This window comes from Pezoporus flaviventris, unplaced genomic scaffold (assembly GCF_033815535.1).
Source record: "Pezoporus flaviventris isolate CSIRO_AGI_PZ_B2104156 unplaced genomic scaffold, CSIRO_AGI_Pfla_v1 ptg000001l, whole genome shotgun sequence".
Lineage (NCBI taxonomy): Eukaryota > Metazoa > Chordata > Aves > Psittaciformes > Psittacidae > Pezoporus > Pezoporus flaviventris.
This window is the reverse complement of record NW_026892549.1, coordinates 24,183,349-24,204,577: the sequence shown is the minus strand read 5'-3', so window position 1 is coordinate 24,204,577 and position 21,229 is coordinate 24,183,349. Positions and strand designations below refer to the sequence as shown.

General features: G+C 38.0%; 1 protein-coding gene across 1 annotated transcript in view; it reads left to right on the top strand.

Annotated features, from left to right (window-relative positions):
- The window catches only part of REEP3 (receptor accessory protein 3), a 41,388-nt gene extending 23,938 nt beyond the window's left edge, over positions 1–17,450 (top strand). The window contains exons 3-8 of the mRNA XM_061448671.1: positions 3,308–3,384; positions 3,896–4,016; positions 5,289–5,402; positions 12,659–12,806; positions 15,276–15,427; positions 16,203–17,450. Coding sequence (XP_061304655.1) covers positions 3,308–3,384; positions 3,896–4,016; positions 5,289–5,402; positions 12,659–12,806; positions 15,276–15,427; positions 16,203–16,259 — 669 coding nt within the window. The 3' untranslated portion in view covers positions 16,260–17,450. The remainder of the gene's footprint in view (positions 1–3,307; positions 3,385–3,895; positions 4,017–5,288; positions 5,403–12,658; positions 12,807–15,275; positions 15,428–16,202) is intronic.
- Positions 17,451–21,229: the final 3,779 nt, after the last annotated feature.

The window sequence follows — 21,229 nt, the reverse complement described above, 5'->3', positions numbered from 1 at the left end:
TGAAGGAGGTGATCCTGCCCCTCTACTCTGCTCTCGTGAGACCGCACCTGGAGTATTATGTGCAGTTCTGGTGTCCTCAACATAAAAAGGACTTGGAACTGTTGGAACAAGTCCAGAGAAGGGCCACGAGGATGATCAGGGGACTTGGACCACTTCCCGTATGAAGATAGGCTGAGAAAGTTGGGGCTGTTCAGGCTGGAGAAGAGAAGGCTGTGTGGAGACCTCATAGCAGCCTTACAGTATCTGAAGGGGGCCTACAGGGATCCTGGGGAGGGACTCTTCATTAGAGACTGTAGTGACAGGACAAGGGGTAACTGATTAAAACTTAAACAGGGGAAGTTTAGATTGGATATAAGGAAGAAGTTCTTCCCTGTTAGGGTGGTGAGGCACTGGAATGGGTTGCCCAGGGAAGTTGTGAATGCTCCATCCCTGGCAGTGTTCAAGACCACGTTGGACGAGGCCTTGGGTGACATGGTTTAGTGTGAGGTGTCCCTGCCCACGGCAGGGGGGTTGGAGCTTGATGATCTTAAGGTCCTTTCCAACCCTAACTATTCTATGATTCTGTGAATGACACCCATCACAGTGACTTTTCCACAGGCAGGGAATGGCACTGATTCATCAGTGAATTGCCACTCTACTGCTGGTTGGGTTGAATGTCCAAATATATCTTGAAGACAGTCCTTGGCTTTCATCTTCCCAGCTGGGTCAGTTTTCTTTCAGGGAGGTTTAACTACAGCCTTCCAAATGGCACACCTCTGCTGCCAGCTGTGTAATGGGCCAAGTGCATCTTCCTTTCCAGGTTTATATGTGGCTCAGGAGCCACTTGTTTTTGTTTGTTGGATTGCAAGAGCTTTGTAACAGTGAAATTATTTACTTACCCCTTCCACCGGTAAAAAAAACAAACACAAAGTGCAGATATCTTCACTTGCTGTGTAGGTCATGATGCCACGGATTGTTTAAAGATTTATTTCAGGGGGTGAGAAGAGTTACTTCTGGTTTTGGTAATCTAAAAGATTTACAGACTTCAGTTCTGGAAATTTGGATCTGTGCCTTTTAAAAGATGTATTTGTTCTTGTAATTGCCCTGGTTTAATGGTGTTGACTAATATTTTTTGAGGACTTTTTTCACTGTGTTACACCAAAGTGCTGGTAATAAGCCTCTGAAATGTAGTTTCAAAGTCCGAACCACCAGTCTTCTCAAATCCTGGCTTCAAAATCCTGACTTAGAAAGATGTGCTTCAGCCAAAGCCACCAAAGATGAGTTTAACAGTTGAATGGTAGAAAAAGAAGCTTAACAAAACAAATTATAAGCTCTCTTTTGGCATAAAAAGCAGAATTCTATCAAAGCTTCTGTAACTTCATCTTTAAGAGTTAAGCAGATGATAGTCTGGGCAGTGTCAAATAGGACCTTCTGTTTTCCTTCTTGTTTTCACCACTCTGTATGAAAATCCTGAAAATCACTCGGATTGTTGTCAAGGATACTTTGGTACCTAATGCATTAGTTGTACTACAATATGATCTGGCTTGTATTTTTGAGCATCTTTGCCCAGACTTCAGCAGGACTCATGATCTCATGTGCTCTTCTGCAAAACATTTCTTACTGTTCCTAGCAGCCCAAGAGAAACTTCACTTCTAGTGTTACAAACTGGATACATAGATGTTGATTCAAGAATTAATAGCATGGATAAAAATATATTGGGGGAGGGGAAGAAATCAGTCTTGCATGGCATCCTAAGAAGTCCATTGCATCATGCTTAGGTTGATGGAGCAAGGGTGGATGTTAATTTTATCTTTGTTCAGGTGTTGACTCTGGTTCATGGAAAGGTCACCAGTCTAAATGCCACATGTTCTGTCAGAGATGACTTCAGCTGTTGTATACCTTGTCTTAGTTTATTCAAGCCTGAAATATCTAAATCCTTTTAGAGATTGAAGTGAAGAATGTCATCACATGACTGAGCTTCTTTTCAAATTGAAATGCAGAAAAGCATTTAAGATAAATGGGTCTCAAGTTGTGACAAAGGAAGTGATTTTTAAAGCATAATGGATGGCTATGAAACAGGCAGCAGTGTAGCATTAGGTTTTGAGTACTTAAGTCCACTTCAAAAAAAGGTTGTTTTAAAAGTGAAGATTGTCTAAACAACGTGCTCTGTAGGAAAGTATGTATGTTCCCTCTTTTAAAAGAGAGTACATGAATTCAACAATTACAGAGTTTAATGCTTTGTGGGTATACCAAAGATTTAGTACTCTGTATATTACAAATGAAAAGATGGTTTTTTTGGATGATGTTTTGTTTTGTTGGGTTTTTTGTTTGTTTGTTTGTTTTTACCTGTTTTGGTTTTATTCTAGCATAGGTAGTGTTGGAGTTTTAAGAACATGTGGGCGTTCAGTTAGTATGAATAATTAGTGATGGTTTGCACTGACCTGTTTTGGAAATACATTGCACTTGGCCACTGATATCGTACAGAAGACAAATGCATGGAACTACTACTATAATATTTATTCTGGAAGATGTAATCAGTTTAGACAATCAGATTTAAACAAATGTTCAAGGAAAACGAATGATTCAGTTAACTGCTAGAAAACAAAACTAGAACCTGTATTTTAAGAGCATTCTCTGATCTCAAAACAATGATGTATAGAGTAAATCTTAAAACAAAAAAGCATACAAATGTAACCCCCTGAAGCATTAAGATGCTTACATGTGAGCTCTCCTGTTAACAATAATTTTGTGGTTCTTGGCATATGCATAAAATTAAATCTCCATGAAAATGCTTTTTCCTGCCTTGCTCCATGTTAATACCATAATGCTAAGCACACATGTGGAACTTAACTGCAGAGTGTAGCTGAATAATCTATATCGTGAAATGAAAGCAAGGCTACCTGACATACTAATGCTGACTTGCGTGTGTGTAGTATGAACATGGATTAGTGTGGAAGAGAGTGAAATATCCTTTAGTGCTGTAGTGGGAATTGTGCTGCATACTTGTGATAATATAGTGGTCTTTGCAGTGTATTTTCTTTTCTTGTCACTGAAACTTTGTAAAGACAGAATATAATATGTGAAGCCAGCCTAGGTGAGGTTGTGACCCAGCCATTTCACTTAGTTTGTTGTAGTTGCTGCCAATTCTACTTAAGACCAGAAAACCCTTAGGACCTTTGTAAGATTTCACTTCAAACCCAGTTGATGCAGGCTGAGATACTGTTGAATGTCTTGCTCTGACAGCTCTGAACTGACTGTACAGTGTGTAGTGTATTCTGTATAAAGATGAAATCAGAGTTCTTACTGAAGATGGCGTTTTTATTTTCAGGTCCGCTGGATGATGTATTGGATTGTGTTTGCTCTTTATACTGTTACTGAAACAATAACTGACCTAACAGTCTCTTGGTAAGAGCCTGCTTTTTATGAACTCTGGATGAAACCATACTTGTTTCTCATGTTTTTAATTTGCAATGACTTAATTTTTATAAGGAAGTTGTACTTGTTGGTAGTCCTTTCTTTTTCCCAGGAAAAGATCTTGGTGTTTGTGAAGAGTAACATCTGTTTTCCAAGATTGCTGTACAGTGTCACTGGAAGTAGGGACTATAAAGCTTCCACCTTTGCTGTAGAAACTGAATAGCAGAATGAAACTCCTACAAGGATGGACTAATTTCTCTGTGCAGGAATGTATAATGTGAAGCAAGTATATTAACTGTTCCCATTTATTAAATGACATTGCAGTCAATTAAAACAATTAAATCCATATTTAATTTTTGTCTAGTATAACTTCTTGTATGTGAAGAACCCTATATGTTAACATGTAATTGTGTTTTTTGAAGAAATCTCTTAATGGTGATTAATTACTATGCGTTTTCTTAACGCAGTTGTTGATTTCATGCAACCTTTAACTTTTCTGTAGGTTTCCACTGTACTATGAACTGAAGATAGCTTTTGTTATCTGGCTTCTTTCCCCATATACTAGAGGGGCAAGTTTAATCTACAGAAAATTTCTCCACCCACTTCTTTCTTCTAAAGAAAGGGTAAGAAATTACTTCTTACATTTTAATGCCTAATATGGAAATACCATATGCTGAAGTACTAACTGTTGCTAGATACATGATAAAAGCAGATCAGGATGTTACTGTTTTGCCAGGCAGCATAAACTTGGATTAGCAGAGACAACTGCATATGTCTGTCCATATACATGCTTCAGTTTGACTTGCATGAACAGACAATGTACTACTTTCTATTGACATAGCTTTGTGATCTCTGGTCTACCTAGTACACTTTGGGAAGCCCAGTTGAGTCGAAGTGATTTAGTTTGACTTTCTCCTGGAATAACATGTGCAGTACTTTGCGCAGAAGCATGAATGCATTTTTAACAACTGTTCATGTTACCACTTTTCCTAGCGCAACCTAGTAATAACATTTCTCAGGACAAATGACCTTGACTTCTCTGTTGTGTGAACTGACAGGATAGGAGGAGAGACTTTCTACTGAGGTTTAAGGGAATACCATTCAGGAACAGAAAATAGCTAAAGGATATTTAGCTTTAGCCAAAGTATTACAGGGCCACAGATCTGCTTAGCTCTTTTTCCATATCCTGTTTGGATGTGTGGAAAGAGTGATTAGCAAAGATGGTAAGACTACCCCTGGTAAACCTCACAGGACAAAAAATAGCATTTATAAATGTCAGTGCTGGGCTTGGCCTTTATTAGGCAAAACAGGTAGTTACATGATTGCCACTGATACGAACAGTAAGGTCATCTTGACCTTCTGAAGGTTGAACTGTAAACCATTTGCAGCTTCATAAAATAAAGGGATTTTTACCTGTAGTCTTCTACCTGTTGTGAACTACCTTGAAGCCTTCATCTCCAGCTCTAGGCACTTACCACAGCTGGGGATAAGTGTCACGACCGCTTGGTACTTAACTATGTCAGAACTCTGGCTTCAGAAGTTCTCTGTGGGCCAACTCTGCTTTCTAAGGAGCTCTCTGATTTCACGTGAAGCATTTCTTGAAGACCTTTTGCCTTACAAGTTAAGCTTACTCTCTGTAAGGAAGTTGCTATGTAACTGCCAAGTTTCTGTACTGGGCAAAAGCGATCCATTTTATCTTCTTTGACCACACATCCTCTTTTAAATCAGAGAGTATAAGTGAATGAAACATCAGTATACAAAGGCAAGAGTAATTGTCCTATTAAATACTTTCTTAAAGATACCTTCTGTTCTTTGTTGATGGAAAAATAATACTATGGGGTAATGTGACTCTCTTATGCATAGACCTCTAAAATTTCAGTGTGTTTTGCTTTTAGGAGATTGACGAGTACATCGTACAAGCCAAAGAAAGAGGCTATGAAACCATGGTGAATTTTGGAAGGCAAGGGTTGAATTTGGCAGCAACTGCTGCAGTAACAGCCGCTGTAAAGGTAATTTTCTGCTTGCATTAATTGCTTTTCTCCTTGATCTAAACTGGTGTAATTATACTGAGGATTTGCCATTCCTTAACAAAAATTTTGATTCTGCAAATGTATTGAAAACCTGGAGCACAACTTAAGGGTTGCAGTCCTCTACTCCTCATCCTATATTTGTTTTTGAAGATAGCTTGTAGTTTGTTCTTTGATAATGGGGATCAGTTTACTGTAATTCAAAAGATACCATGGAGATTTCGATGCAGGCTTTTTGTAAAGATGACTTGTTTCTTTTCTGTCTCCGTTATGCTTTCTTGTTTGTAAACAAACTATTTAAAGGATTTCTGGCTTTTCTGCTGTTTTTCTCCAATCAACTTGAGGTAACTCCACATCTGAAGTAAGGCATGAAAGATTGCTAGCACAGATAAAAGTTATCTTGACACAATTAACTTGTTTGCAACTCATTGGCTGAATTATTAAATTAATACACTAAGCATAAGCTTGCATATTACTCTTTAGTATACTCTTGCTTTGTCCACTTTCCATGAAATCATGAAGTAACCTGTCATTGTTCCTACAAAACTCATGGCCTTCAGTTGAATCTCATAGAAAAACAAAATACAAGCTTACAAGTGAGGTTGTAAACACCCTGTGGCCCACAAAAGGGGTGTAACTTCAGGCAGCGTGTATCCTGCCTAATATTCATTTAAACCAAAACACAAAAATTAAGTATGGAAAGAAAGATTAGTATAATCAGTTAAATGATAGTTTTAAGGTGGTCAGGATAAATTTCTTCCTGGGAATTAATGAAACTGCTATGTTCATAGTAACAGGGCTGGAAACCTGAACACTGTTAGTAGATGACAGAAAGCTGGTCTGTGTAGAGGTCCCTGAATGTCAAAGTAGGTACAGCCGGCATTTAACTTGTATTTCTGTGCTTGTATGTGAACTTCTTACTTTATGAATCAAAGACATCTCTAAAAACCTATACCATTTTCAAATGCTATCTCAGAAATGTTTGGAAAAAGTCATGCGTTTCTTGTTTGTCCATTCTCTCTCTTTTTAAAGATATATGTGGGTGGCAACATAAAATGGCACTTTATGGCAGTTTAAAAACATGGATGTAATGAGCCTAAAATACTAAGAATATGATTCAGTTTGATCACCGGTTCTTTTTTGTTATTTGAACTCTCAGTATTGCCTCGAGGCATGAAATAATTTAGAATGGAGTACACCTCCTAAGGAATGAAAGTATTAATAGTGAAAAAAGGCTATTAAAAAAAAAAGCACACCCCTCCCCCTTCAACCCAAGCAAACCTAACAAACAAAATCTTAAAGTACTCTACTGGGGAAAATGTTTAAGAACTAGGCTAAATGCTAAAATGCAAATTCTTTGCCAAGCAGCAAATTATGATTTATTACAGTGTGCACCTGTAATTATCCTTATGTTTTCCTTGTGTCTGGCTGTCTGGCTAAGATTTTTTTCTATTTCTTGTTAATCCTTATGGTGTTACAGAAATATTGTTAAATAAATAACACAAATATCTCCTCCCACTTTCTACTGAAATAATGAGTAACTTTTTCCTGAATGTGTGTGTTTAGATTTCATTGCCATTCAGCTGTGACTGGCAAGGTGCCTGCTCTGTTTGTTAAAACTTGTTAAACATGCTCATGAATATTTGTACAGAATTAGTTCAGTGCAGATGAGATGCTTGGGCAAAACGACCACCACAATACTGAAGACCTAAAATAGACATGATATTTTAAACAGTATGAAAGAGGAGACTCTAAAAATCTGTATTTTGGCATGTTAAACTTCTCTTTAGCTTGTCATTCCAAAAATCTGAGCGTGACTGCTCCATGCAAGCAAATGGAGACAATGCATGTGTTCCTCATTTTGTTCCCTGTTTTTCGAGAGTTGACTGCTGCCTCCAGCAGGTGAAAAGATTATTCCTTCAGCATGAGCTGGTGGAGCATGCTATAGGATTTCAGGAATGGAATCCTACTAGTGGGATCAGTTTTGATGGGAAGGAGACACACTTTCATAACTTTTCAGGAGCAGGAATGCTTATTCTGACAGATCTTAAATTAGGAGTAGAGAATGTGGGAGGCTAAACACAAGAGCTCCAAAGAAAGCTTCTGTTCACTGAAGTGTCCAAGCAAAAGACATTACAATGTCTGCTTATGCTAACTTGGAGGGTGATAAAATTGCTTGAAATTCTCTGGAATATTTTCAAGATCAAGCGTGGGAAAGAGTTGTTTACTTCAGGGGCTGTCAAAGGAATTAAAAGGCTAGTAGGCTCTGCAGGGGAGGCTGGAGCAGACAGCCAGGTCAGTCTACTGAAATTTGACATAGGTTTGAACCTGCTCCACTGTACTTAAGTTGAAATGTAATTGGCAGGAGTCATGGCTTATAACTTACATTCCTATACTGATATTTTTAGCTGGCACTAGTTAGCCACTGTTCACGTAAAACTTAGTGTTTCAAAACCTGCTAAATAGCATGCATTAACAAAATAAATTGTGTTACTTATTTTATCATGAACAGAAAACAAATCTTTGTAAAATCCCTCTTCCAGAAGTTTGAGATGAAGTAGGGTCTTGGCTGACTTCTCCTGTTTATTAATAAAATTTTTCTTTGGGATTAAAATAATCAGCAACAAGATGCCTTTAATGACAGGAAAGTTGTTGGAGCTCGTTCAGCTTAATAGTATATGGATATGTGGAAATTGTATCTACAACACTTAAGTTCAACTGATATATCTTGTATTTTGATGCATCTGCTTTCCAGATCTTCTGAGGTCCTAGTTACCTGTACATTCCAATTTTTGCCAACACATAAATTCTGACTTTTCAAGTTACTAGCGAAAACTGGTTTCTGTATTACCACATGTGGGACAGCTGCTGATTAAGCTGTGACATGCACTGTCCTTCTTAATGAGGCCACGCGATTATTGTTCATTTGTAAAGTAGTATTTGATGGTGGTGATGATAATATATTTTGAGGGCTGTGTTTCTGCATGTCTTTGAGTCATCCTGGATCTGCTGCCTCTTTGCTGGTTGAATATTAGTCTAAAGGCCTTGTACAGACTTCTTCTCTTCTTCCCACTCAAGGCATGGCAGAGGAAGGAGGTACCTTGCAGCCAGCTGTGGCATGCAGCCAGTATCAGTACGAACAGCTCAGCTCACTAGCAATACTGCTTTCATCCCTCCTCCCTGCTGGGACTGCCTGGCATGCTGCAGAGGTCATTCACCGGACAGCAGTCCCTCTCCAGATTGAGAGGGAACAGAAGTCATTCCCTGTCTGATTGGATCAGGGAGAGAACAGCTGGGAATGTGGGTGCTGCACACTGCAGCTCTGTAGCCACAAAGCTCCAAGCATTTCTGTGGATGCAGAGTCCATTGAGAACTTGTCCAATGAAGGCAAGCAGCTTTATTCAGTGATCCTGACTACTGAGAGGGTGCAAGTCCAATTTAAGCAACAAGAAGAGTCCATGCACCAGAGGCTGTGTGGTGTCTGGTTAGAGCAACTTCCCTGGGTTAAGCATATAGACTATAAAAATACATGCTCAGTAACAAAATAGAGAATGGCATTTCATCTATGAGGGTCAGCTGATGAGACTGCATACTAATAGCTTACTAGAGTCTGAGTAGTCTCAAAAGGAGTCTCTTAAGTAGACTATATTTATAAGAAACTGGATTTAGAAACCTATTACAACTTTAATTAGTGTTTCAGGTTGGTCACTTCTAATGAATGTGGTCTTTCAAAAGTGTTTTGTATGTTTTAGGAAATACTGCTGAATAAACAAGCTCATTCTTTAAGACCTGCTTTTTGTTTAAGATAACACAAATTTTGTGGTTCATCTCGTGAGCATTCACTTACATAGATACTTGAGCACTGAAATTGTTCTGTGCTTTTTTTGCCTGCATTGTAGTTGTGTGTTTGTCTCAATCTTTTGTAGTGTAATTTAGTTGGCAGCCTCTGGGCTGGATGTAGCCTGTTGTGTTCCTTCCTTACTGGTAGGAACTGTTGAAATAATGGGACACCAGTGGAGGAGTGGCCACTGCTCTGTCATCTTCTTGTGAGCAGCATACTGGGGCTCTCTGTATGGCAGGGGAGAGGTGATTGCTGCTGTCATGCCCATGGTATGAATGTGGATGTGGGAGATCCCCTTTCAGGTCCGCCTGCAATTGGATTGCTCTATCTTGTTTTGTGAGCAAACATCTTCCTTCCAAGCTCTGACTAGTAACTCTCTCAGCTTTGAAACAAGATACCAGATTTCTTAATGCATTAATATTCTAAATGTGAATGTTACTTTCACATTTCCTGCAGTAGAGGGTATTAAATATTTTTCAGCCATTCATTCTGAGCTGATGGTAATCCAGATCTGGAATGCTTTGTTTCAGCAGAAAGCAATTATCTGCTGCTTCTGAGCATGGAACATCGAAGACTCTGTAAATATTAAGTGCTGTATGAGCATAGTGATGTGTTGGGTTTTGTTGCAGTTTTTTTTTTTCTTTTCACAATTAAAATACACAAAATGCCTTAAAATGGGGCCTCCAGCTGACCTGCAGTGGTGTGAAGTAGAAATCAATCTTGATTTGGCTAGACTGGATCTTTGTAGGGTTGGAATGGAGACTGCGTTCAGACAGGAGACTGGGGGAGACTGTAGGGAGTACTTGCATAGGATTAGTATAACATGTGACCATGACTGTGCAGTACAGCAGTGGTTATGCAGTCCCTATTCCTACTGTGACTCTTGGGGTGTGTGTGCTGCATCTCTTATTTGTATATGCATCCTTTCAAACTTCTTAACATTCGCTGTGTGTAACTTGAGTAAAACCTTCCATCCTGGTAAGTAGTTTTGGAATGAAGGGCCCATTGTATGAATCCGTTTCTCCTCCCTGAATGAGGCAGTACACCACAGGAGCTCTAGCCTCAGCAAGAGTGCAGAGTGGTTAAGGAAACAATGTTATTTTATGTCACATAGTTGACTTTTTTTCCCCCTCTTCAAAGAATAAAATCCTGTATCCAAAAGCTGCACTGAAAAATAAGACTGAATGTTTCCAGCTTGGATGTAGCCACTATATTTATAATGGAATAGGAAATACAGGCTCATAATGTGACTTCTTAGCATGTTAGTTATTATAATTTTAATTACATTATCTGGTACAATTTCCACATGTCTTTTTGTAGTATATAACGTGATGAATGAACTCGCTTTGCAACTTCTAGGCAGGTGTATCTTTTTATATTTCTGCTTCTGGAAGAATCGAGGATTATGTCCACACTTAGTGAGCAGGGTTGTGCCTAACTATTTCTATGGATTCTGCTGAGAACCAGCTGAATCCATCTTATGCTTTCATAAGTGTTCAGTGGTGGAAACCCGAGTCCAGTTGTTTATCTTCACACAGTGGTTGTAGACTGATGAACTGTCTTATGTGTTGTAGCAGATACTGTAAGCTGTTACTTGTTGTCAAAAGAAGCAGTCCTGTCTCTCCAGTTCTCTGCTATAGTATGCTAGCAGCTGACTGTAAGTTCTCAGGCATAGCCAGTTCCTGACTTGGTTTACTGTGCAAATGCTTTTCAATGCAAGAGGTGAATTAGTGGAAGGGCAGGATTCCTGGTTTAAGGCAGGGCAGACCTGCCCTAAATAAGCCCTTTTAGGGAATAAATTTAACTTAAGAATTTCTACAATAGTTTACACACAGACTGTATGTTGTCTGTAGTGCATTTTTACTCAAAGGTGAGCTGTAGTTATGTTCTTGAGACCCATCAGTCATCCTGCATGTATGTAGGAAGAACTAGAAAAGGAAAAGCTTCCACTTCTCTCATACAAAAACCTTCTTTTGTTATGGTATAGTGGCAATGTATGAATGGTTTTGCAAGAATTAAAGTTCTTATGGCCTGTGTAGCACACCTAGTTTTACATGCTGTACTAATTACTAGTCATTAGAAAATTAATATGAAGTTCCTTTCCTCCCCCTGCCCCCCCCTTTGGTAGCCGTGTATACTTAAGGAGTATCAGTAGTGTCTCTTCACTTCACATAGCTATTTTTAATATGGAATAATTTAGTGTGCTGGTCTACCATGCACAAACAGTTGTTCATGAGGGTGGGAGCAAATGGCTATGGCCAGTGGTGCAAGAACTGCTTTATGCTTGTACTGTTGCAGAGAAAGGTGTATGGATTGCTGCTGCTGCCAGCTAACATATTGCTCAAATGAGGATTTTCACTTAAAAGCTTCATTTGTAAGAATAAAAGAATGTTGTTTCATTTGTAAGAATTAAATGAAATCTTGAACCCTTGCTCCAAGGAGAATTAATGCACAGGCATGTTAAACTTCTTCTGAAACAGTTACTTTTTTTCACTCGTATGCCAGAAAGGAAAGAATGAAATGGTATTTTAACATGACACTGAGTAATGTGCTTGCACTTTTAGTTGCTTATACGATAAATTAATCTTCAGTGCTTTAGTAACAACATTATCTGGTGTAAGATGAAAAGCTGCTTGATGACCATTCTTTCCAGAGAGGAACTTTCTGTGTGTCCCAGGTAGGAAAGGTGTAAAGCCAATCAGAGAAGGAATACAACACTAATGTCCAAATGTGGTCATCTATTCTTACCTATAGCATTAGATTTTGGGCTGGGATTATGCCAGTATAGCTATGTTAGTATGAGAACCTGATAGCCTGTAGTCCAGGCAGGACCTCTTTGGTTTGTGGTTTCAAGTCTCTGACAACTAGAGCTGTTGTAGTGCTGCCAGTTTCTCAGTTACTTGAGTTAATGTTGCAGAGTGTATTTTTAACACATGCATATTCAGATTTGTGGAGTGTAAAATATGAAATAGCGGATATCCTTATCTTCAACCACACTTTTAAAACCGGAAGTGTTAAACACACTGTCACAATACCTAGCACTGCTGGAGAAATACCATGTTTGAAGTGAATCCAGTGTTTTTGATGTGTGCTGTGTCCTGCCCCCCCCATCTCCATTGAAACACTTCCCCTCACCAAAAAGCCTTTAGTTGCTCAGATTGAAGGAGTGAAATGAGACATTTGTAATGAAACTGCTAGTTTCCGTAACCTTTTCATCTAGGAACAGTATACAGTTAAGCCTGAGTTAAAGCAGTAAAGCAAAGGCAAATCTGTTGCATGCTTATGTTAAATGAATTTTGTAGTGCAAAAGGAAGCATGGGCTTAAACATCTTAACCCAAATGAATAGCAAAGTTAAACCTCTCCTTTGTTTTTAATGATATTGTTACTGTGTTTCAGAGTCAAGGTGCCATAACTGAGAAACTGAGAAGTTTCAGTATGCATGATTTGACTACTATACAAGGAGATGAGCCAGTGGGACAGAGACCATATCAGACATTACCAGAATCAAAAAAGAAAACCAGAGCCTCTGCAAGTGAATCTTCAGGTAAGTATCTATCTTTTCTTTTCCTTGCTGAAAGAACAATTTACTGAAGACGGAAGTGAGAAAGCAGAAATACGTTTATTCCTGGTAGAAATGAAAAAGGCCTCTAAGAATTACAGTACACTTAAACAGAGTTGACTTGAGCAAGATATATTGTGGCAGTTGAGGAAATTCTCCCTGAATTATTTCCTTATTGCAGCCACTAAATGTGTAGTCGTACCATACTCGTTACTCCTAACTTATGCCAATTAGTGGTGAGAGTTCCTTTCCAAACCTTAATTGGAAGTAAAAAAATATGTGATTAAGTGGTGTTTCTGTGACAAATGTACAAAAAGTTAACATGAAAATTTATGGAAGGTCAATAAATTTTGAAGAGAAAATTAATGGAAATTAATTCAGTAGGTCTTAATGGTAGGTCAAAATGTGAAATGGCTTGTGGTGATAGGAATAATTAAGGCATTAAGATGTCATAATGGACTGATGCACATCAGTGCTCAAAAGCTGATGGTGCATTGTGTGATGAGCAATATTTTTGCAGAGATACTTTATTATTGGTCTTTATTTTTATATTATCATCACTTTGCTGTTGAGTCTGTGATCTTTGAAGGAAGGTTTCAGTGGAAGGTTGTCAATTGTACCTTCTTAAGTGGTGAAGCTACGCTGTAGTTATTTCCCACAAAAGAAATAGTTCTGTTTCTTTTCTTTTCACCTAAGCCCATCATTTCTTCTCATTCCTCCATTTTGGGAACGAGTGATGCTTGTAGAGTACAAAGAATTCCAGGAATTGAATGGTAGCCCATGGTGTTTCTGAGGAAAAATTGGCCACCTGAATGGCCCTAATCTGTATTGTTAATTGAGCCCAGAAGGTATCCTGTGCAGGTCAGTCTAAAGGCAGGGGGCACTAGCCATGGCGTACAGCCCATGTATTTATCTGATGCATTAGGGATGATGTCATTGCAGCTGTTTTGCAGGGGTTATTCCTCAGTAAGAGACCATTAGTTATCTATCTGAAATAGCTTGGAAATGCTCAACACTCCATTTAAAAAAAAAACCAAAACCAAAAGCTAGTAGTTTATATGGTGTAAATAACCACTGCTTGTAAGGTTCAATCTCACATGTCAAAATGTGAGCTTAGAGCTAGTTTTATTGTTTCTACTTCTGGACCTGAATCTGGTGTATGCCTTTTCTGATTTCTTAGAGTTTTTTTCAGCATTAAGGATTTTAAAAAAGGACAAACCACGGACAGAGTTAGGAGCACCGTGTAGCAGTATTTTGGTGCGCTTAGCAGAATGTTGGGTGTTTTTGTCTGAGCTGGGAGGTCCTTTGGAAATTAGTTGGAAAAACTTGGTTGTAGAAGAACATTGATAATAGCATGACCGAGCTGTCAGTATGCTCGATCTGAAGAGGGCAGATATGATTTTGATGCATCAGAAGAGGTGTTAGAGATAAAGCAGTACTGGTGTCACAGCAAACATCCTTTAGTCAGGATGCAATTTAAAGCTTCCATATTGAAGAAGATAAATTGAAACTGTATTGGAGGCAGAGATGTGTTGTCTCTACGAAGGCAGAAGATTCAAGTCTCTGTGAAGTAGCTGTGAAGTGTGTGATTGTCATTCCAATTTCAGGAAAAGAATGAAATGACCAAAGGAAAGGAATCTAAATCAGCCTAAGGGAAACTGGCTTAAGATGAAATGTGCCTAAATGAAGTCGGGTTTGGAGTCTAAAAGGTGTCCCTAACTGTTACATCTTGTAGGTTTTGGTATGGCCTTATAAAAGGAGGGCTTGGCGAGGGGGAAAGAAACAGACTGCATTTTGGGGGCTTTATGATATGTCTACGATGGGGCTTTCCGGGCTTTTGGACCCCCAAGGATCTTCTCAGGACGTGTTTTTTAAGCAGTTTGCGCCCTCTAGTGAGACTCTTTGGTAATAATCTTGATCCTATTTTCGCAGGATGTAAACAACCCTTGCTAGTAACTACTTTAACATTGTATCCATCTGAAAAGGACTTTGTTATTAAATAACCAGAGGCGTGCAAGTGGAAGAAAGATCCTATGAATTGTAGGCGGCTTTGGATTGGAAGGGACCTTTAAAGATCATTCTGTCAAACACTCCTCCCATGGGGCTTGTGGCCAAAACCCTTAAGTGCTTGTCAAGATGACCACTGAGGTTTCTGCAGTTCAGTGTAAAGCAGAAGATGGTAGAAAGCTGATGGTTTAAATTTTGACAATTGGGGAACCACTGCATCACATACCTATGGCACAAAGTGGCTTGTTACTTACAAATGGCAGAATTGTAAGCAACAAGCTCCTGGCAGACAAGGTGTTTCACTGTTTTGAAACAGCTGAGAGACTGACTAGATTGTTTAAAAAGAATAAAGAATGTGTGCTAAAGATGAAACTCCTGGCTTTCTTAGAAATCTAAAAGTTACGGTTACTTCTTCTATAAACGTTGTTATAAAACTGTTTTTTAAAGGTTACAAATCTCCACTGGAAAAAAATCCTGGAGATGATAAAACAGATGAAGAGATGGAGGGGACACATTCAGAGGATGAAATGTTTGCTCAGAGAGGCCTTCGAAGAACTCAGAGCATGAAATCTGTGAAAAGTATTAAAGGCCGTAAAGAGGCAAGTCTAATCTTGGTTAAGTATTGAGTCTGGTTTTAGCAATGTACCTTGACATTTTTTTTTCCTAAATCTTAGAGGGTTTATCAGGGTTTAACTGGGTTGTAGAATGCTAAATGAAGAAGGAAGTATGTGGTAACAATATCAGAGCTTGGAGCTTTTGTACTTTGGGGTGTTTACAGGAAAAACATGAACAAGAAGAGCTAAGTGAGGAAAAAGGGTAAGTAGATGAAATGGACTTTGTGCTTGTAATGCTGATTTTGGCATCACCAAGCCCAGACTCCAGGAACTGCTTACCTTGAATGGGATGTATATAGTGATATTGTCATCTGCATTTGCGTGTCTTGATTGTGCACACTTTAAACATCTGGTGCTCAATTGGATTATTGGAGACTCAGAATTTTTTATTTCCCATAGACGTATAGTCTTCTTTGACTTTAAGCCACAAAGAGAAGATTCTATGTAGTAGGTTCTATGTAGATTCAAAGTGCTTTATATTCACATGTGTCACATGATTTAAGGATACTTCAAGATAAATCTCTATGGAATCTTACAAAAACTTTTGGGGTAATTATAGGAAAACAGTAGAGACTTAAGTATTTTGCCCAGTTCTGTTGAAACTTTATCTTGTTCAGTCATAGGCAGATTCTTTTACTGAAACTGTGGAGTGTCCAAAGCACATTTAAAGATGCTTACTAGATTGGATTAGCAGAAAGGTAAATAATATTTCTGCCTGAAGTGATCTCAGCTCTTTGTTTCAATTTCTATTTTCCCTCAGATACGGTATGGATCACTGAAATACAGAGTAAAGAAGAGACCCGCTGTATACTTCTAAGTGTATTGCACAGTGCCTGCAAGACAAACTGCTGTATTATAATAACTTGAATTCAGTGTGTCAAGTGATAAAGATCTGTATATGATTCATATAATGACTATATGAATAGATATGGTAGGACTTGGTTTTATGAACCTAAAGGGTCAGATAAAGTGTTACTTTGCTTTTCTGTAACTGCTTGTTGCTTAGACTTAAATCTGGACAAGTTGTAATATGGATTTCAGCACTTCTTAAATGGGAGTTAAATGAGTAACAGGAAACAGTCTTTTTCCAGAGGTACTGAACAGACAAAAATAATTACAACTCCAAATGAATTAGCAGAAGTTGTAAGTATTTGGAACTTGTGAAAATTGAACCCAAAGTGTCCCCAAGTTGACGTGGAAAGATAGGCATACTTGAAATATTTTTCTGAACTACAGTTCCTGAAAAGGCTTTTGTGTAATTTAAAAATGTTCAGTTTAAAGGATGGTCGATGATGGTAAGGAAGGGAGAGGAAAGACTAGGTAGATATGGTACATCTGTAAGATTGTCATCTTTTTGCATTGTATTGCCAAGCTTAACAAACTTACATAACACTAATAGGTGCAAACTGAGGGTACATTTAGCACTTTATGCAAAACTGTATAGTTTTGCACACTTACTGATTTACAGCTGCACATGTCATTTTAATGACTTCTTAGGTAGGTCAGACTTATTTTTTGAATGCCAGCAATTCTTGTATTTCATGATCTTATTTTAATTTATCCTGATTGCTTACGTACACTTAGGATGCTGTAGATAATTGCTACTAACAACAATATTATCAGGTGCCTTACTGTATATTACAAGGCTGTGTGGTTTTTTGTCTGTGTGGGTGGGTTTTGTTTTGTTTTGTTTGTGTCTTTCTTTCTCCTTTACCTAGAGATATGTTACATGATTTAGGTCAGTTTTTGGTTAAAATTGTGGTAAGTAAAACTAGCAGCAATTCCAATGATAGACCTCAGGGATCTGATCAGCCCATCAGCTGTGTATTAGAAGTCATGCTGACATGAAGTCATATGATAGATATTCAGGCCCTGGTTTGGTTTTACATAGCATTGCTTTAAGAATGAATATATGTATATATTAGAACATGTATGTGTGTATATTTCATATATATGTGGAGTCTAATATTGGCTGTGTAGTACTTTTATTACTAAAGTTAGTACGAAAAGATTTACATACAAATAGCCCTTTCTAAAAGACTAGCTAATTTAAAAAGACAGCCATTCTATAACCTAGAGTCCCACAGCATAACTGTTTGCACAGAGATTAATTTTGGAATGTCATTCAAGGCAGACACTTGTCAAAATGACTTTTTGAGGTCCCCTTTGGTTCTATTTTCTGCAGTTCTGAAAATTAGGCCGACTTAGTTTTCTGTTTGACTACATTTCTACTGTGGATTCAGGAGAAAACACTTTTCATAGATAGCATAGGGAGAAATGGTGTTAACTGTTCTTGAAGAGAAAATGATGTGTGACCCTTCTTATCCTTGGATCTTGGACTACAGTGCTTAAGCCTTTCCCCAGGTATGACAGTCATCTGCAAGTCTACTGCAGTGTTTTTAAACATATGCCTAAGGCTTGGGTCTGCCACTGTTCTTGTTTATATTACAGCTATAGTGGGGTCACTGTTGGTACACACTTAATGGCCTCTTAATATATACTGGCTTTTGAAGTAGTCTTCTGAGAACTTTGGGCCAGGGTTTGAGTTATATGGCTAAAAATGCAGCTGCTCTGTATTGGCATTGTGTAACTCACTTGCTGTTGTAGGCATCTGTAAGCCTAGTGCAAAACCTTGGTCAAAGATAAAAATAATGATGGTGCAGTGCTTTCAGCATCTACAAAGAAGCTAAATGCTTTATCAAGAAGTTGTAATGGTCCATGTCTGATTAAAGGCCAAAGCTTGTATTACTTGACTCGAAGAAGCAGTTTCATACCAGAAGACAGGAAGGCTACTCTCTGCAAAATGAATATAGTGCAAAAATCCTATCCTCTAGCCAAAACTGCAATTTGTGCAAAACTGCAAGCTTTTATAAAGAGCTGTTGTCTGTGGGGAAGGCAGTGATGAGATGAAGTGGTTTATCACTTGTGTCCCAGGAATGTTTGTGCTTCTCATCTTTTTCCCTGAATGTAGGGAAGGGCTGTCTGTATGTTAAGGTATGTAAGACCTTAGAGGAAACGGAGGCTTTTGTATTGCATCTCACCCCAGTCTGAAAATTAGACTGACCTGGTCCTTGTGTGGTATCCCTTAACCCTTACTATCCAGTTGAGTGTCTTCCTTGGGCACACGTTGCCACATCTTGCTTTAACTCATCTTGTTTGTTTTATTGGCAAGCATGGCAGTGAAACTGTCATCTTGCTACAAATCAGACTCCTACATGAATGAGCAGGGTAAGCCCTTCTTTCAAGATTACAGTTCCTTTTACAGGTTTATGTAGATCCTGTTTCAGAGCTCGTGTTCTTCTCACGTTTCCAGGACTAGAGATCATTTGAGTATTTTAGGCTCTACCACACTTATGGTCAGAATGTTGCTCTGTGTGTCACTATGTACTTGAGGCTATAACTTCTGGCATACTTAACTTGCTAATTAATTAAATAGTGACAAAGGCTAAATAAACTTTTTTTTTTTTTTTTTTTTGGAACTATGCATGGAACTAGGAAAGCTGGCAGTATTACTCATATCATTACTGTTTGCATATAAATGTACATGTGTTCTCTCAGATACTATCTTAAGTGATAAAGTGTCCAGTGTTTTCCTGGTGTTTTTTTTTTCAGTCTAATACCCTACTGTAAAATTCTCTTGATGGCTTGATTTTGTTCTCTGAATTCATCCTGAGACTGATTCACTATATTATCTTAAGGTCTGGCTTTATTTGTGTTTTCCCTTGTTGTTCATTGTCAGCTGATGCTTGGCAGGGCACAATGGCATGATTAGCTTTCATCCTAATGATCCTGTATTTCTCTCTGCTTTTTGAATTTAGTTTAGTTTGGTTTTGAAATATTACACAATCTTTTGAACTTTGCATGTAAGGAATTTTCAAACTTTTTTGCCTTAGCTGCTAAAGTCTAGCTTTTGCCAGTAAACTTCTTGGAAAAATGTTAAACAAAGAATCAAAAATTAACTTAACATTCTTTTTGGTTTTCAAGTGTAAAATGTAGTTCATGTCAAATTATGTAATCTTATGAACAGAGCATTTCCTGAGAAGTAACTGACTGCCACTAACAGGACTGTTAATATAGTGAAAGAAGAACCTAGAGGTCAAAGGTGCTTTAAAAGAGACTGTGTATTGCTAGTTAAACCATATGAAAGTTTCGAGCCTTTCCAAAATACATCTGAACTAGCTCAGATTTCTTAGCAAGAGCCTACTGTACATGGCAAAATACACATCTTGCGATGATGATTAAATCAATGGCCTCAGTTGCAAGTAAGCTTTGGTCAGACTCTGATTACAAGATAATTGCCAATATTAGCTACTTGATGCTAATTGCTTTGTTATCTGAAAATAACTGAATATTATCCAAGATACTTTTTTGCAAACTAATTTTAAAATGGACAGAATATAATCTGGTTAAACAGACCGGTGGAGTAAATGCTAGATGCATTTAACACGCTGTTCATGACAAAAGATGTGCTTTATTTTTGGTGTGGCTTTTATTAATGGGAAGTTGGTCTTTTAAGTATTTTTCTACGAAAATATGTATGTGCAAAGGTGATACTTTAACATTTTTCAAGAACTCATATTTTTAAATGCTACAGACCAGAGACTGTCTACATTAAAGTTAGTAGCTTTACAAAAATGCATTGTAAGCTTTAATTTTTATATTGTAATAATAACTTGCTGTCAAGTTGTTTACATATTTGTAGGAGGGAAAGCTTCATTATGCATTGACTTATCTTGATACTATCTTTAATAAATGCTGCTTTGAGTAGGATGCAGTGGATATTTTATTACCTGAAATACAATTAACAAAGCAATCACTGTAATCTGTATTCTGTTACTTATTACAATTATTCCAGTACTGAAAGAACCACTCTGAACTTTGAAGAGACTTTGAAATTGTTTGAAGTACAAGTAAGCTGTCATTGAGGTTTTGCTGTGGAGCCTGATGCTGATTTAGACTTAAATGAAAGTTTGTGTGCTAAAGGCAACTTGAAAATGCTGTAGCCTTGCTTATTTTGATTAGATGTTCAATTCAGAGTAAAGTTAAAATAAGGTGCTTAGTCTCCCAAGAGTGCATAGCTTCCTGGGGACCTGCTGGATTTTCTTGGTTTTGGTGTAGTTTTTTTTTTTTTAATCAAACTATTTCTGATGCTAGCCTCTTTTATTGATGTAGCTTTACTGTTGTTTGTGCCAACAAGCAGATTTTGTTATGTATTTCCTTGTCAGAAAGAGTTCTTCTGGTATCCCAGAGGAGGAGATGTGTAGATGAACTTGGGCCTTTCCTTTTTCAAACCTCCCTTCAAGTAAGCTGTTAACACCTCTAGCAAAACCCAAGCAAAAAAACACTGTTACCACATTTTCTGGACTTTTTTTTTCCCCAAGGCTTTCTTCATATGGTTAATTGAGGAGGAAGACTTGAAAACTACAATTTACTGCAATTTACTGCTACTGTCTCCTAAGCATTATGGGAATACATTCCAGGAGCAAATACTGTAAGGGACCTTGCAGTAGTTCAGTTTCTAATGTCAGAACAATTCATACAGTACAAAGCCCCTGCCTCTGAAGAAACTGTGGGTGTCAGGGAACATTGCTGTTTTGTTTTTTTTGTGTTTTTTTCTTTTTTCCCTTTATTTGTTCAAACAATGTTCTGCAGGTAGCAGGAACAGTCGTGAGTGTGGGATAAAAACTGTATTCCTGCTGTTTAACATGATGCTGATGAGACCTGCTCAGGGAATGATTATCTGGTGGTTCTAAAATAGTGCTGCTACATATGTAATTTTTTTTTTTT